The 17,739-nt window shown below is 53.9% G+C and overlaps 1 protein-coding gene across 8 annotated transcripts in view; it reads right to left on the bottom strand.

Annotated features, from left to right (window-relative positions):
• The window catches only part of COL13A1 (collagen type XIII alpha 1 chain), an 88,736-nt gene that overhangs the window by 27,407 nt on the left and 43,590 nt on the right, over positions 1-17,739 (bottom strand). For 7 of the 8 annotated variants that reach the window (XM_061405202.1, XM_061405208.1, XM_061405200.1 and 4 more), the window contains 13 exons: positions 15,123-15,167; positions 13,594-13,620; positions 10,456-10,509; positions 9,378-9,464; positions 8,520-8,573; positions 7,363-7,407; positions 6,920-6,988; positions 5,353-5,376; positions 3,838-3,900; positions 2,708-2,752; positions 2,184-2,336; positions 1,548-1,646; positions 187-231 (listed from right to left, as the gene is read on the bottom strand). In XM_061405202.1, coding sequence (XP_061261186.1) covers positions 187-231; positions 1,548-1,646; positions 2,184-2,336; positions 2,708-2,752; positions 3,838-3,900; positions 5,353-5,376; positions 6,920-6,988; positions 7,363-7,407; positions 8,520-8,573; positions 9,378-9,464; positions 10,456-10,509; positions 13,594-13,620; positions 15,123-15,167 — 810 coding nt within the window. The remainder of the gene's footprint in view (positions 1-186; positions 232-1,547; positions 1,647-2,183; positions 2,337-2,707; positions 2,753-3,837; positions 3,901-5,352; positions 5,377-6,919; positions 6,989-7,362; positions 7,408-8,519; positions 8,574-9,377; positions 9,465-10,455; positions 10,510-13,593; positions 13,621-15,122; positions 15,168-17,739) is intronic. The other variant, XM_061405205.1, reaches the window with a different exon arrangement.

Genomic DNA, 17,739 nt, shown 5'->3' with positions numbered 1-17,739 from the left:
CAGTGGAGCGAACTTCACAACGATCCTGAAGTGCTCAGGAAATCTTGTTTCCTGCCCTCTTCCTGTGCCAGGCAGTCGTGAGTTTCATTCTAGAGCACGGCAATGCTGTGCCCACTGGAGGCTGTGGTGTGATGAGGTTCCTGTCACAAGCCCCGTGACACAAGCTGCAGAGCAGGCACAACCTACCTCCATTCCTGGGTCACCCTTCTCCCCTGGTTCTCCTTTCTCTCCCTGTGGACACAAAACAACACGGCGTGGATGCCAGCACTCGGGGAGTCCGGGATAGTCACCCTCAAATCTGTGACGAACCAGACTGGGACTAGGCTGTGTCCAGGTGTCTGCAAGGATCACCTGGGAAGCTATGGCGGGTAACGGGCCTGAGGATAAATACCGGGACCGGGGGCCTGTGACCACCGGCTTCCTGAATCTGAGGTTCTATTAACAGCACGTGGGAGGAGAGGCTGATATTCTGCATGGATCCGACAGGGTAGAGACCCTAGCATAGACCTGGGACTTGTTTCTAACCAACAGAATACGGCCTGTGGCAAAGGCGATGGTCTGTCTCTCTTGTGATTATGTTATAAGCTTAGGTACAAATCATACAGATGTTATACAACTGATAGGTTAAGACTGTGTTACAAGTATGTCTCACACACACACACACACCTCTGTCTTGCTTGCGTGCACTGACACACTCCTGCTGGCCTTGGCCTTGAAGAAGCAAGCTATTGTAATGTGATCTGCCTGCTATGAGAAAGGCTGTGTGGTCGGGACATGTAGGTGACCTGTAGGAGCTGGGGGACTCAGTCCTACTATAGAAAGGACTGAATTATGCCAACGGCAGTGAGCTCAGAAGAGGACCCCAGCGCTAAATGGGAATGCAGCTGATGGCAACCTGACTGCAGCCTTGAGAAGCACTGGGCGGAGGCCCCGTGCCTGGACTCCTGACCCATGGAAACTGCCTTAACACATGTGTGTTGTTTTAAGCCACTGAGTTTGTGGGGACTTGCTATGCAGCTACCGAAAGCAAACATGGCTCCAGAAGCAGAGCCAGGCCCACAGCGTGTTGATGGGGGATGCTCACACCACATAGGGAGCACTCCCTCCAGTTTGGAGGGGACATGGCAGGAGGCCACCAGCTGCCTGCCTGTCCCAGTTGAGTGGGCAGTCAGTGGCCTCTGAGGGCCCCTGCACTGGGTCAGAGGTGGGACTGGTTGACCTCTGAGATTCTTTCTACTTCTAAGAGGAGAATTCCTCCAAGTCCAAGGTTCTGGCACCTTTGAACTCTGTTGGCCCCTGGAGAGGGAGGCCATCATGTTGTGAGCAGAGGGAGCTGGAACCCCTGTTGACACCCATCTGCCCCTCAGGGAGCAGCTGCTCATCCAGTGGACCCTCCCGTCCCCAGGCTGGGATGGCAGATGAGGTCAGTGCAGCCTCATCACACCAGGCACCTGCTGGGCAGGTGACCGCAGTCAGGACACCCCACTTGCTTGCCCTCGTCAGCAGAGGTCTGCTGACAACCGTGATGCTCAGTCCCTTCGCCTTACTATAAATCCTGGGAGCCCGATTGGGCCAGGAAGTCCAGTCGCTCCGGGTCTCCCTTGGTCACCTGGTTCTCCTTTCTCCCCAGTTGGGCCGTCTAGACCCTATGGATTGACAAAGATCTCTGTTAATCAAGGGCCAGGTCGTCACACTGAGGTCTGCGGACAAGCTGTGGCCTGCACGTGGGACCCCCTTCCCCCGAGAGCGGATGTCTAGGGTGCCGTCCATTTCTCAGAAGGAAGCTGTGAGGCCCAAAGAAGGTTCCTAGTTCAAACCTAGCTGGCCTGGGCAAGGTTCCTTGTTTGTACCTCTCCTGGGTCTAGGGCTTCTGTATGCTGTCCCAAGAGACAGTTTTACACCCAGAACTTTATCTTCCCAACAACCCAGGGAGGTATCCAGGGATGGCATTATCATCCCCATTTTACAGATGAGGAAACTGAGGCTCTGCCAGGCTCAGTGACTTTCCTGTGAATGGGAGGTGACAGAGCAGGACCCAGGTCTCTTGAGGCAGGAAACTAGCTTTCATAAAGTAAGGCTGGAGGAGAAAGCAGGTGAGCCCCTGTGCCCGGCTCCCAACCCTGTTTCCAGCTGCACCGGCACAGTACACAGCTGTATCATGCTAGGTGGGCCCTGGCGCTCACCGGTGGTCCCGGCTGCCCCGTCTCCCCTTTCTCCCCCTTCTCTCCTGGGCTCCCCGGGAGGCCGTCTTCTCCCTTCATTCCTGCAGGCCCAGGCTTTCCTGGGGGGCCTTGGGGACCAGGAGGGCCCACATCTCCTGGTTTGCCTCGAGGTCCCTCGAGAAAAGATCAACAACACATATTAGATACACTCATGGAGGATCGAGGGGAAGAACATGAAAGAAAGGGGTGCTGGGGCCCCAGAGGACTTGGCTCTTTGGTGCTTTATGGGACCAGGCAGAGAGTCTGTGCAGTTGCCTGTGGCAATCTGAGGGGCCTTGGCCACCAGCCCTGGCCCATCCCAGCGTGGGTCTGCCTGGCTCCTCCTGGGGCCAGTAGTGGGCATCGGGGGGCTTCTGCAGGCGGGTCCCCCCTCCTCTCTCCTCCCTTCCTCACAAGGTGTGCACCCGGGCTCCCTCCAGAGCCTTCTGCACCCTCACCACCAGGGCAAAGACTATCTTTAGAGGTTTGTCTGGGCGTGTCCTTACCTTTTCCCCATCGAGTCCGGGAGGGCCTGGCAGTCCAATCTCCCCCTGCAGCCAGAACAACCCAAGGTCACTCTCAGACCAGAGGAGAACAGTATCTCTCATTAACATAGCACTTGCTGCATCAGGTGTCCTCAGCACAGGTGGAAGGTATGTACTTTTATTGACTCTGTTTTACAGGCGAGGACCCCAGTGCAGAGTTGTGAGCCCAAGGCCTGTGGTTAATACACAGTGGATCCCGGTTTGATTCCTAGGTAGGGAAGATCCCCTGGAGAAGGATAGTTTACCCACTCCAGTATTCTTGGGCTTCCCTCATGGCTCAGATGGTAAAGAATCCACCTGCTATGTGGGAGACCTGGGTTCAATCCCTGGGTTGGGAAGATCCCCTGGAGAAGGGCGTGGCAACCCACTCCAGGATTCTTGCCTGGAGAATCCCCATGGACAGAGGAGCCTGGCCGGCTATAGTCCATGGGGTCGCAAAGAGTCGGACATGACTGAGTGACTAAGCACAGCACAGCAAATAACCAGCTGCACCACCAAAGCAAGCTGAGAGGAAAGAGCAGCGAATTCCTCCTGGTAGATCAGGTAAGGCTTCAGGGAGGAGGTGGCAGCCTTCGAGGTGGGATTGAAATATGAGGACTTTGAAAGGTACGGGAGACCAGAAGGGACTTTAGGGCAGAAGGCCTCATGAGTAGAAGACAGAAGGACAAATGAGCATGGCTTTCTGAGAAAAGCCACAGGGATGAGGGCAGAGGATAAAAGGACGCAGGAATGGAGGGAGGCATGAGGCTGGACAGGGGCTCAAGTGCTACGTGCTCTAATGGTGGGTTGGGTCCCTGCTGTGGGTCCAGCTAGGGCGGGAGCTTGTCTGGACCCAGGCCTTGCCGAAACAGAGGGGCCTGTGAATTACAGGAGCCTGAGACAGACATTGAGGGGAGGATTGCAGAGTTGAGGGTGTGGGAGGGATGGTGGGCAGGCGGCGCCTTGGAGCTTGGGGAGAATTACAGGCTGGAGTGGCGTGGTGGCCCTGGGAACATGAGAAAGACACAGATAGGGGCAGCCGGGGGTCCCGTGCTCAGAGATGCACGCGGGGCTTCTGCAGGGTCTCATCTGCCTTGTCAAGACAGTGTTACCTTCTCGCCTGGGATCCCTGGAGCTCCGGGTGGGCCGATCTGCCCAGGAAGACCAGGGGGCCCCTAGGAAAGGAAAGAGAGACCCGTGGGAGAATGTTACGACTGAGGAGGGATGGCCTATCTCCAGGGAGGTGTATGTGGAGTCTGATTATTTCCAAACATTTCATCAGCAGTAGGAAGACTTTTTTTTTGCAAAGAAAATAACAAGGAGACTCCACAGTGTAAGGCAGGTAAGCTCTGAGTGTGTTTAGGCTAAAGACAGGGGTGGGGATCCTAAAGCCACACCTATCAGCCTCTTCCTCCCCTTCCCACTACACCCTGGGGGATCCTTGGGTTCCTAGAAGACAAATCTGATCTTCCCTGACAGTGATTTTAAAATGTCTCTGGGAAACAACCCAAATGTCCATCAGCAGGTGAATGTCTGGTACATTCACACAGTGGAATACTATACGGCAGTGAAAAAGAACCAAGCACCGCCCAGGCCATGCTAGAAAAGAAACTCTGACACGTGATGCGGAGCAAAAGAAGCCAGATGCAGATGCTGACATACTGATTGACTCCATTCACAAGAAACTCCAGAACTGAAGACAGATCTAAGCTGTGGTGACAGAAAGCAGATCAGTGGGGTAAGTGTGAGATTGACTCTTGAGTCTCATGAAGGAATTTTCTGGAGTGATTGAGGTGGTGGATACAAGGCTATATACATTTATCAAAACTCAACAAATTCTATACCTAAAGTGGGTACATTTTATTGTATGTACAGTTAATTCAAGGTTGATTTTAAAAATTAAAAAAAATTTTTCCATGAAAGTTTTGTTTCAAATAATATATTTTAATGTTTGCAAATGAAGCTCACTGATTCCAGAACCATTTGGTTAATACCAATCTCTGGGATTGAGGCATCGTATGACTGGTGCTTAATTCTGGATTTGTATCATCTCTAAATGTGTTCTCTGGCATATGGCCACTAAAAAATATTGAATGACATAAAATGTGAGTAGTTTAAGAATTTCTTGATCTCTCCTCTTTTCTCTGACTTGGAAGTTAAAGCAGGTGGTGATCATTTTAACTGCAGATATTCACTGAGGGCCTATCACTGGTGGGCACCCATGCAGGATCCAGGCTTAGAATACACTGGTTTTCCAGATGCAAATAATGAAATTGATTTCCAGGAAAGGTGGAGGATTGCTACTGATTTTTTAGGATTATACTTTATTAGTGAAAGGTTGGGTAAAAGGAGAAACATAGAAATATCTTCCTCCATACCACTATTTTTTTGATGCCGCTGCAGAGAGAACCCAGCATTTATCTTTTGACAAGAGCACCCTGCTGAGTTGGTGAAGAGCCACTCCAGATGACAGCTATGATCCTGCTCAGGCTCAGGCCAGTCCCTGCCCCAGCACAGCAGGGTCTACCCTAAACTTCTGGAGGGGAGACCTCCAGGCTTGTCTTTCATGTTGCCCACTCCCAGCCCTCAGCCCAGCACCCGGGGGGAACCAAGGGACGAGGACTCACCATCAAGGCCAGTGTCCGGATCTCCTAAAAATCAACACCACATGATCAGTTGAAGAGCAAATGAAGAGCCACCGGGAAGGTCCCTCAAAACAGTCCTTGAAGTGTGGGCGCTGGGCCCCTTGAAGGAGCACCACAGAGGTAGACCCTCCCGAGGACTCTGTGCCTCCCAGACTCACCCCACCCTCACCTCTCCCAGAGGGTCATAATCACTGGACAGAGAGCACCCCACGAGCACCAAATGCTGTCCACAACAGAGTCAGACATGCCTTAAAGGGGACTGCAAGCTGTCCCTTTACCAGAGAGGGAAGAAAGAAGCATGTCTTCTTTCTAATTGCTGACCGGGACCCTCCCTTCATCTCCCCTCTTCTTCTAAGACCCAGATTTAAGGCTCTGATGTACCTCCCTTTAAAAAGATGTACCTCCCTTTAAACACAGTAGAGAAAAACACGGAGCTACTTGAAAATAAATTAGAGGGACAATTGTTGGCATTAAAAAAAATCTGTACACCTTGAAAATGGATTCACATGGGTACAAGGATTCCTTTAAAGGAGCGGTTCTCAATCTGGGGTGATTTTGTCCCCCTGGGGACATTAGGCAGTGTGCAAAGACATACTTTGTTTTTTTATAGCTGGGAGGCAATGACATAGGTGCCATCTATTGGAATCTAGCGGGTTGAAACCCGGAATGCTGCTGAACATCCTCTGGCACACGGGACAGCCTTCCCACAACCAAGATTGCTGCTGCTACTAAGTCGCTTCAGTCGTGTCCGACTCTGTGTGACCCCATAGACGGCAGCCCACCAGGCTTCCCCATCCCTGGGATTCTCCAGGCAAGAACACTGGAGTGGGTTGCCATTTCCTTCTCCAATGCATGAAAGGGAAAAGTGAAAGTGAAGTTGCTTAGTCGTGTCCGACTCTTCACGACCTCATGGACTGCAGCCTACCAGGCTACTCCGCCCATGAGATTTTCCAGGCAAGAGTACTGGAGTGGGGGTGCCATTGCCTCCTCCGACAACCAAGATTAACCAGCCCCAAATGTCAGTAACGCCCCACTTAAAAAAAAAAAATTATGGCATGAGGGATCTTAGTTCCCCAACCAAGGACTGAACCCAGGCTCCCTACAGCAGAAGCATGGAGTCTCAACCACTGGACCACCAGGGAAGCCCCAAGAACCCCACTTTTAAAGGAGGGTACCGTATGAACCTGAACTATTACACTGACACAAAGGTAGATGGGTTCCAGGAAGACAAGTACTGCCAAGTGAAGGGGGGAGTTTGTGTGCCAAAGAAATGGGAGTCCCAGAACCCCAAGTGGGCCAGCACCCCACAGGTGCCAGGATGCTCCACTTACGACTCTCAGTGACCCAGAGCTGGGCCACTTGGATTTCAAATGAAGGGGCTGCGTGTCTGGGGGATAATGGGGGGTGCCGAAGGAGAGAAGACAAGGGAGCTCCCTGGAAGCTCTGCCTAGTGGCCAGGCCTTGGAGTGTTAGAGCTCAGATCTCCCAGCAGGCCTGCTCAAGGCCCACAGGTAACCCCAGATCTCTGTCTCTGGGTGGCCCCACTTACCTGGAGAGCCTCGTTGATGTTGCCGTTGTAGTCCACCATCTCTCCTTTCCCAGTTTCGCCCTTGGAGCCCTAGGAGACAAATGACACCTGTACCCAGAGCTTGGACCAGCGGGGACCTCAGGACAGGCACCTCCTCTTCCTGCCAAATGGGATCAGAGCTGACACTGGCTGCACAGGTGGATCCAGAGCTGCTGGCGGTGGCTCCCGGGGCTCCAGACACGCCCGGAGGATGCTCCGGGAATCCAGAACTAGTGGAGAACCCTAGACTAGACAGACCTGGGGGACGCTGAGTCTGATTGTGGCTGCAATGTCAGACATCCTAGCCAGACAACCCAGCCGGCCAGACTGCTCTTCGCGGAGAGCCCCAGACAAGCCACTTCACACCATGACTCCAGGGAGCTGGGATGGGGTGCCCTGATTCTCTGGATGAGAGATGCACGTACCTTGGGGCCAGTAGGTCCCTGTTCTCCAGCTGGTCCAGGCTCCCCCTGTTGCAGGACAAAATTGAAGTGAAATAGGCATAAAGTGGGCACAGAGAATCTGATGTCCCCAGATGGTCTGTGTGTTGAGGCCCTGGAGGGGCCTGGAGGCTCAGCTCAGCCCAGGCCAGAAGGGCGCAGGGCTCCAGCTCATGCAGGGTCCTCCCTTTGGGAAGTGCTTCCACCAGCCAGCATGCCTCTCTCCCTCTGAGCTCCCTTCAGCTTCACACTGGAAGGTCTTATTTCTGTCCTGCGTTAGCTGTTGGTGATTCTATCCTTGTTTTTCTGGGCACCTCTCTTTAGCCCCCTAAGTCAGTCACCTCCTTGGGTGCAGAGACCAGACTCTCTGCCCCTCTGTTCCCATCCCGCTCAAGGAGCAAGGGTTCAGAAACTTTGTGCCGATTGCCTGGGTGGTCGCCAATAGCCGTGGAGAGCCCCAGCGGTTCCTGTCTGCTGGTGGAAGACCCAAACTGTGGGAGGAAACGTGGGGGGCCAGGGTGAGGGATTAGAAACAGCCTGCCTCCTGGAGCAGGTTGGGTGGGGGAGGATTTGTACTTGTTGGAAACAGGACAGAACCGTGGGGAATTAACGAAAGGTGGTGTAAGTTGTGAAAAGCGAAGCACAGTTCCATACGTGAGCTGGGAAAATGTGAACACTGAACACAGCTTTAGAAAGGAAGACAGAAAGTAAAAACAAAGGGAAAACCAACCCTTTAATATAATTCAACTTCTGCTGACCCTTCAGTTGGTCAGCTCAGGGAGCGTCACCTCCAGATAGCAGCTGGCACCTCCCCGCACCCACAGTCTTGCAGTGCCCACAGCAACACCATGCTGACCTGTGCCCAGAAGGAGCTGGAGAGAATGGAGCCTGCCTTTACCAGCGGTTGGAAAATAGTAGATGTGGGGACTCTGGGTCACTGCATTCCCCAGGCCTCCCCGTGCCTGGCCGCCATCTCAGAGGAAGTTCCTCAAAGCCCAAGGTGACCACAAGAGATGGCAGGCAGGAGTCATGGCCGTCAGCCCTGTGTCTGGGGGCTCAGTGGCAGGGACGGCCAAGACTCTCTCTCCCTCTGAGCTCCCAAGCTGACCCTCATCCTGCTCTTAGATCGAGGCCCTCTGTACCTTGTCTCCTTGCTCTCCTGGGGGGCCTGGCTGGCCATCTGCTCCAGCTTCCCCCTGGGCAACAGGAGAGAGATGGGATGAGGACACACAGGGGGCAAGAGATGGTCCAGCCATTCATGTTGTAGCAAGTGTCTCTGGGCTCTGTCTCTTTGCTCGTATCTACTAACTCCCCCTATTCCACCTGTCTGACTTCCCCAGCCTTGGGCCCTCCCCAGGCCCACCTCCTCCAAGCAGCCCTCCTGATCTATTCCTTTCTCCCTCTGAGTTCTGTGCTGCCAGGCCCTCCTCGGTTCTTAGTCAACACACATGTGTCCAGCTTGTTGAGGCCCCTAACTATGGACCCTGATGAACTTCTGGCTGGAGGAGGCAGGTCATTTTGGAGCCTGGAACACTTACCTCACCAGGTTCTGCCTGGGAGGCAGAGGTGAGTGGGAAGGGCCTAGGTATGTGGGGAGGGGGCCCCAGGAGGCCTAGAACCGGAGGAGCAGGAAGAGGCAGGAGTCTCTGTGGCTGATTCAATGTCCAGGCTATGGGCCTTTCTGATTATCCAAAGACCTGGCAGCCACTGGTCCTTGACTCAGTTACATCACAGCCATTTGAGTCAATGGCTCCTACTTCCATCTGCCCCAGAGAGGGCATCTCTTTTGGAGGGTCAAGGTCACTGCTTGGAAGTAGGAGCTCAGTCCCAGGAGCTCGGACCTTCTAGAATCCACTGGAACAACCAGTGTTTAGAATCCACTAAACAACATTTAGGGGAGGAGAGAAGGCAAGGTGCCCAGGATGCAGAGTGCCCCAAATGGACTAGGGATAAGGACCACAGGCACTTGGATTGAGCACTGATCCCAGGGAAATACTCACCTTTGGCCCTGGGGGTCCAGGAGGCCCTGGGGGACCGGGCTCCCCTCTGCCTCCTTCAATGGAGTTGCCAGCATCGCCTTTTTCTCCCTGGGGGTGGAAGGTAGAGTTACCATCACTAACTTCGAGGGAGGTGGTTGGTCTCTGTCTTTTCTCCCCTCATAGTTCAAAGGACTGAAGACAGCAGCCTGCCCCTTGGTCTGTGCTGAATGTTGGGGAACTGTGGGCTCCAGCATGGCTGGGGACCAGAGGTGTTCAGAAGCCTGGCTATGGGGTGTGAGGAGAGAATGGAACTGGTTACTAAAGTGGAACAGGTGTAAGCTAGAACAAGAACCCCATCAGGACCAGAATCGAGGTTTCTCAAAGTGTTTTTCAGAGAGCACTCCTTCAGCAGGTTGGGAATCTTCAGAATGTGACAAAAAGGGGTCCGGTGGCCAAGCAATGTCAGAAAGGCAAAATGAAATGAAGCTTTCCAGGCTCCTTCACCACGGGGTGCCGGGAGCCTCTTGGACAGGCCAAGGTGCTTATGACTCTCTGAGGAGCCTGCTTTATTTATTTAAAAAGTTTTTTATTGGCGTATGGCTGACTTGTATCAGTTCAGGTATACAGTAAGGTGACTCAGTTATATATACATACACATGTACTTATGTACATACATCCACTCTTTTTCAGATTCTTTCCCCATATAGGCCATTACAGAGCATTGAGTAGAATTCTGAGGGTGCTGTTGTATACAGCCAAACTTATTTGACTTCTTTTTTTTTTTTTTAATGGAATGTCTATGGAGCTCACGTACTGTAGACTACATTTTCAGACCTGGTGGAGAGAAATCAGACCAAGTCATAGCTAGTACATTCTTTGAATTTGGGGCTTTCTGGGGACAGTCAGGACCTCCCATGCAGTTTCTCGTGCTTCTGTCCCCCAAGACAGAATCCGGCTGTGTTCCCACTGCTTTTCCCCAATCTGGGAGGGACCCCTGTAATGCCGGGGCCCGTGTGAATGTGCAGGGTGGGAAATGTGGGTGGGGATGGATGCTGGACCTCTACACAGAACCCACCATTCAGAGCTGGTTGCTACCCACCTTCTGCCCCAAGAGGCCGAGTGGCCCGGGGGACCCCACAGCCCCCTTCTCACCCTGTGGAGGAAATGCAGACAGTTGGGTTAGGAACTATTTCTCTAGTATGTTGGCGAAGACACCAGCCCTCCAACGTAGGGTCTTGACTTTCTTCTCTCCTGCCTCCCTGCCCTTACCTGGGCTGTTCTCTGAAGGACTCACTTCCTGCTGGACCCTATCCGGGACCTGACTCCTTCCTTGGGACACTTCCCACTGGTATCATTGTCCTCCCAGTCCAGTCCTGTGTGGGCAGGGCCCTTGGCACTTATCGAGGGAGAGGAGCCAAGAGCATTGAGTCCCTTTAGGGGGGTCTCCTAGGGAGATATGAGCCATTCAGAATGCCAATATTTGGCATTATTTTTTAAAAACTGCTTTGCTGTTTTTCATGTTTGTAACGTCTAGCAATTAGATGCTCCTGGTCTTTAGGGAGAACTTTCTGCCCACCTCCCTGCCTCTAGGGAGGACAAAACCTATCATACCAGAACTTCTCCTTTGGAGGAATATTTTGAGAAGTGTACCTCAGGTTGAATTGTGTCTCAGGAAATTCATATGCTGGAGTCCTAACTCCAAGTATCTCAGAATGTGACCTTACTTGGCAATTGGACCACTAGAGATGTAATTAGCTAAATTATGAGGTCACCCTGGAGTTGGGTGGGCCCCTAATCCAGTATGATCGGTGCCCTTATGAAAAAAAGGGAACTTTGAACACAGACATGCATACGGGGAGAACACCATGTGAAGACAAAGGCAGAGACTGGGGTGATGCTTCAACAAGCCGAAGAAGACCAGGAATGCCAGCAAACTACTGGGAACTAGGAGAGAGGCACGGGACACCCCGCAGAAGGGTGTCCAACCCTGCTGACACCTGATCTCGGACTTCCGGCCTCAGGACTGTGGGCCAATCAATGTTCACTGTTGAAGCCACCCAGTCAGCGGTCCTGTGTTAGGGCAGCCCTAGTAAACAAGCAAAAGTCGCTCAGTTGTGTCTGACTCTTTGTGACCCCATGGACTATACAGTCCACGGAATTCTCCAGGCCAAAATATTGGAGTGGGTAGCCATTCCCTTCTCTGGGGGATCTTCCCAACCCAGGGATCGAACCCAGGTCTCCCACATTGCAGGTGGATTCTTGACCATCTTTATCATCTGAGCCACCAGGGAAGACCAAGAATACTGGAGTGCGTAGCTTATCCCTTCTCCAGTGGATCTTCCTGACCCAGGGATTGAACCGGGGTCTCCTGTATTGCAGGCGGATTCTTTACCAGCTGAGCTACCAGGGAAGCCCAGTAAACAAGTACCCTTCTCTATTCTACCGCCAAAGAATACTTTTTCTTGCCCTTCATTTAGGTCCCAGAGCCCTGCTCTCATTGCAGAGATGAAGGGTCTCCGTGACTGTGGACGACCCCCTCAGGGCAGCACCCAGCTCTCCTGATGCTCCTCCTTCTGTGTCACAAAGACTTCACTTGGATTCACGGCGTCCTGTATCAGGAGGGCCCCTCGAGAGTGCCCCTCCAGGCCAGCATGAGAAGCTCCACTTGCTATAGTCCGATGGTGGTTCTCATATGTAATAATATACACTGAGGGCCCTGGGCTCATAATTCACTCAGATGCCTCAACGAACTTTTCAGCGGTCAACACAAAGGGTGTTGCATCAGGTCTTTAGGTGTCATCCCCTTGCCACCTGCCCTGGGGTAGAAATGTGAATGACAAGAGGAGGGCATGGCAGCCCACTCCAGTATTCTTGCCTGGAGAATCCCCATGGACAGAGGAGCCTGGCGGGCTGCAATCCATGGGGTTGCAAAGAGCTGGACATGACTGAGCTACTAAGCACACACACAAGGGAGGGGAGGAGGGCCAGGTAAAAGCCCCAGTGATGAGGGGGACATGAATCCTAAGGCCCCAGCTCGCCCTGTGGCGCCTGCGGCTTTAGCGGGGGCATACCCCTGTCTGAGGCGGGGGTGGTCTGAGGGGAAGGGTGTGGGGCTGCCCTGCTGAGGTCCTGGGGGATGGGAGCAGGGGCAGGGAGGACCTCCCTTCCTTCTGCTGGGCTTTCCTCTTGGGCACCCAATGGCTTTCAGGGAGAAAGGCTGTGCCCTCGAGTGTGAATTTCCGAAGATTTGCAGGCCATCCTGGCCAGCACTCCCTTCTCCCTGGGCACACGTGCACCCACCGCACACCGCAAGCAGCATGACAGCCATGGGGGTGGGGGTGGGAACGGCGGGGGGACCAGGAGAGGCCGGGATGGAGGGAGCACACACTCAGAGACACAGTGTCCTACCCTCTGCCCCCTCTTTCCCGGCAAACCTGGGGGCCCCGGCTTCCCTGTTGCTCCTGGGTCTCCCTTTGGGGTAAGAAGAAAAAGTCACCGATAAGAGGATGCGGTAGGAGTGGTGAGGGGCATGAGGGGCAGTAATCATAGACGAGTGTTTCCAGAATACTTGCCCCCTAAGACGCACCTCTTAAAAAAAGATTGTCCTCGTCAGAAAGTTTGAAAATGCTGCAGAAGTTCCTTTGGTTTTGTTTAGTCGCTCAGTCCTGTCCGACTCTTTGCGACTGCATGGACCGCTGCATGCCAGACTACCCTATCCTTCACTATCTCTCGGAATTTGCTCAAATTCATGTCCATTGAGTCAGTGATGCTATCTAATCAGCTCATTCTCTGCAGCCCCCAAAAGGGTTTCCCAATGTATATTTAGCACAGTAAAGGCTCTGAGAAGGCCTGCAGGAAAGAAGCTTTTGTAACAGTTTCAAACTCCATTATTTCTCAAATGTCTTTGGCCATGGAAACTTCTCATGTTACACCTCTTATTGGACTGGATGAGAGACAGAGCCCTGCAGGTGTAGGGGACCATGTCGCTGCCCGCTGCAGCTGGTGGGAATGTAAACCAGACTGTTGCCGGGGCCAGGATCCAGGCAGGGGGACGCGAGGCATCTGCAGCGCATTCCTGACCAGCAAGCCCCTCTGTGGTGGGCTCTCCTCTGCTCAGTCAGGTCCCCAGCTCCGGACCAGCCTCAGGGGACACGGAGCAAAACAACAGCAGCCCCTCCCACCTCCACCCCACGCCTGATGCTCCGGGCTGCCCGGAACATTTCCTCTGTATCAGTACCTTGGCTCCTGGGATCCCAGGTTCACCCTGTGTGAGAGAAAAGAAGACTCTGGTAAAGAATGTGAGAGAGCCAGATGAGTGAGGCCAGCAGCACAGAAGTGAAGCCATTTGGGGGCAGAAGTGTCTGGTCAGCTCAGGGCTTTCCTCTGCCTCGGACTTGGGCCCCTCCTGGACTGTTCCTTATTCTTCCCCGAGGTGAGACGATGGCAAGTGAGAGGCAGGCAGCCCAGGAGGAGGGAGAGGAAGGAAGGGGCATTTGCTTTGGATGCCGTGTCCCTGTAAATGTCCTGGAGGAGATCCACATTATTTCTGCTTCGGGAGTGTTCCTGCCCACCGGCTGAATTCTGGAGAGTAAAGCAAAGCACTAGACTCCTTTCACATTGGCAGGCTGGTGGGACCTTCAGCTGAGAATGGTAAACCTTTGCCAGTCACTTGCGTGGCTTACTTAAACATCTGTTGTTCAAGCTGAGCATCTGGCATACATATTGCTTCAAGGGCAACGGTTCTGAATTCTGTCTGCTCCTGCCTTGGTCCAATGGCCACCCACTGAGCCCCTGAAACCCCAACTCTGTCCTCTCTCCACCCCTCCCATCATGCCCCTCAGGTCTTGAGTTACAAGGTCCATTGACCTTCATCCTGGCCACAGTGGTTCCAGAAGCCCCCTGGCAAGACAAGGAAAGGCATGGGGACGTTCTCACCTGGCGGGGGGAGCGGGGGCGGTGCACAGAAGAAGTGGCTAGACATGAGACGTGGAGACGTTGGGCTGCCGCCCAGGTACACCGGGAAGGGGGTTGCTGAGCTTGGCTCAGACAGAGTGGCCTGAGAAAGACCCTCTATGCTCAGCCAGGCTCCCTGGGCTTCTAGACCCTCCTGGGAGACTCAAAGGGCACCATGGCAGGCAGCCCCTGGCTGGGCTAGATGAGGGGCATCCCTGGGTGGAATGGGTGGAATACGAAAGGAGGAGGAGATGGAGGAGAAAGGGGGGGAAGGAGAGCCACGGGGAAGTGAACAGCAGCAGGTGGCTGAGTTTACTAAGCTCACTGGCCTCTGAGGCTGCCTGTGGGACTCTCCCTAAGGGAGCCCTCTAGTTCTAAGTCCCAGTGGACTGGGGAGCAGCTGGGAGTGAACCCTACTTCCTTACCAGCTCCAGACCACCAACTTTGAGGTAAATAAGCTGCCAAGCACAGCACTTAGTAAATTTCAAGCGAATGTCATTTTTAGGGGATCCTGATTCCCACATGGGTCTCAGGACTGCAGCCAGAGCTGAGGGTACCTGAGAAGTTCTTTTTATGACCCACTGATGCCCAGGAGGAGGCCTGGGCAGGCTGGGAGGCTGCTGGTGAGTGATGGTTCATGGGCCGAAAAGGAACACCCCTGCCTGAACAACAGGCCAGGCAGCAAGGGGAGAGGATGAGAAGAAATGTGCACCCCATCTCTGTTTTTATGGGAGGACAGGATGCAGGAGGAGGAGGCGGTAGGGGAGGGCACTGCGGCTGGGGAGCTGCTGGGGAGTGGGGGGAGCTGCATACCTTTGTTCCATGTTTGCCCGGCATCCCTGGCATTCCCCGTTCTCCCTGCAGGAAGGAACAAGAGAACGATGAGAATAGGACCAGATTCAGGGCCCAAGGGCTCGGCCCTGAAGCATGGCCTTCGAGGGTGTCAGCGAGAGGGGTTGCTCCGGAAGCTTGGAATAACCGTTCAAATCATGTCTGCCAGGGATGGCTGCACCCCATCCTCTTTGAGCCAGATCTCTAAATTCTGCAAAAGGCCCAGAAATTTTAGCTTCCAATGCAGGAGCCCTCCCTCACCCCGACCCCACCAGGACCTCTGAGCCACAGGCAGGGGTGGTGAAGCTGGACTCAGAAGCGACTGCAACAGACAAGATTGCATCCCAGGCACTAAATTCTGGAAAATCCCTCTTGTGGGAAAGAGCAGAGAAAGGCTCAGCCATCTATTGCGTTTGTGTCTGGCACTGAGTGAAGCCGTCACATCCATCCTCTCTGTTCAATCTCTAGGAGTCCCCTCCAGTCAGTGTGGGAATGGATGTTATTCCTGTCCCACAGGTGAGCTCTGGAAGGCCAGGTATGATAGTCAAGGTCATGCAGAGCAGAAATTTGAACACAGGTCTTTTGTCTGCCAAAGCCCAGGTAGCCATTTCTCTCAGCCAACCCCAAGCATCAGATGCTTTTATTGCTTGGCAACCCCAAGAATCCGTTGCTTCCATTAAACACCTTCTGCAGGCCAAAGCCCTCTATTCTGGAGGGCCCTCAGGTCTGTGCCCCATAGGGGTGAGGGGTCAGTGCTCAGTCCAGGGCTGTCTTCAACCACTGGCACCGGAGAAAAAGGCTGAGCCCGGCTGGCCTGTGACCACAGTTCTGCTCTATGGCCAGCAGAGGGCGCCACAGGACTTCGTCAGAATTCTGGTAACTGCAGCTACAGCGCATAAGCTGAAGTCCCCAGTTTCCATTCCAAACAACTCAACTGGATTGACTCAGCCCAGAGGGACACCAGACAGAGTTCCCTGGGGTGGTGGTGGGTACAGGTGGGAGGTCAGCTTGCGCAGCCCTGGCTACTCAGACATCTCCCGTTTGAACCCCGTTCTTTCTCTTCCCATCTTTCTGTCAGCTTTCCTCCCGTGCTTCTGCCCTCACCTTTCCCACCTCCAGTGAGAGAGCTGAGCTGGGGTGTCTGTGTGACCTCGGATAGGTTATTTTCTCTCTCTGGCTTCAGGATCCTGCAAAATGAGGACTAGACACCTCCTACTCACTCCTGCTCTGGGTGTGTTGGCAGCCCCAGAGCAAGGTTCCGTGGGGGAAGGGATGTTAGCTGTGGGTAAAACTGTGGTTCTACAGGGGGCTCAGGGGTCCTCCTCCTGCCCCAGAGCACAGCCTGGGGTGCCTCAGCAGGGGAGGAGGCTGGGGTCTGCCCACGCTCCATCTCTGGGTTTCTGTCCCCAGTCTCCACACAGGCTGTGCAGATCAAAACCTGGAGTGAGGGTGTCTGATGTCATTGAGGTTGTCTTCAGACCCTGAAGGTTTGTCTGTGAAGATACAACTGCACTCTCCAGGGAAATCTGGGCCCCTCAGAGGAGGCAGTCTCCTCGTTAGGATGGCTGACCTTTTGCCCCTCCCCTCCCTCTGGGTCAAGTCTCTTAATTCTGCAAGTGACCCAGACTCCCTTGATCCCCATCTCAGGGCCTCCCTCACCCCCACCCCTATGCTGGGCAGGAAGCCAGGGTGCCCCTGGCTGACCCCACCCCGTGGGCTCATTCCACTCTCATCAGTCTCCTTCTCCAGGGTTTGTCTCCGGGGGCTCACCCCAGCCTGACCTCTGAACCAGGGTCTGGACTCAGCTTGCACCAGAAAACACTGATTCTGGACAATGGGAGAGGTGAGAGCGGGCTGAGAGTCATTATCAAGGACTCCAGGGTGGCTGTGAGCAAGGGCATCCATCTGCAGGGTGATGGGGGGCATGGAGTGGGGAGTGTTTCCGGGGCCATTGTTAAAGGGAGGACAGTGACACGTGTGTGTTCGCAGAGCTTTTCCTCTTGGCGTGTCTTTGTAAGAGCACACCTAGAGGCTCCTTCGTTCCCATTTTCCTACATGAAAGTTTTTTGTTTGTTTGTTTAAAAGGTTTAAGTTTGGAATTGTGCTGAATTTAGATCCACTAACTCACTAACATCTCAGCTGGGGAGAGAGCTCTCATAGTTTGCCAAAACCCGAAGGCCCCAATTTATCTCCTGCACTTCTTGTCCTCCGAGCAGGGATCCTGGAGGCTCCCCCAGGTGGGCTGGGGAAGTGGGTGCTCCAAGCATTACAAAGGGTCTTGCCCCAGATGCCCGGAGCAAGGGTGGTGGCTGATGCTGTGGAGCCAGGCCTGCGAAAGGCTGGCTCTTCTAACCTTGGTTCCCAGAATCAAGGATGCTGGATGGCTGGCCTGCAAGGGGTGGATTCCGGTCTTGGTGGCTAAGAAAGTGCTGGGTGAGCTCACGTGGGTAGACAGGGGGCTGCCCTGAATGACCCTGAAGGCCGTCCCAGCCCCCACTTTTAGGACGCCACTGATTCCTGCTGCCCCTGCCTGGAATGCCTGCCAAGCATCAATAGGTTCTGTATTCTGGTTCTGTTTCCAGGTGGGAGGACCCATCCT

This window comes from Bos javanicus, chromosome 28, assembly GCF_032452875.1.
Source record: "Bos javanicus breed banteng chromosome 28, ARS-OSU_banteng_1.0, whole genome shotgun sequence".
NCBI lineage: Eukaryota > Metazoa > Chordata > Mammalia > Artiodactyla > Bovidae > Bos > Bos javanicus.
This window is presented reverse-complemented; position numbering and strand designations above follow the sequence as displayed.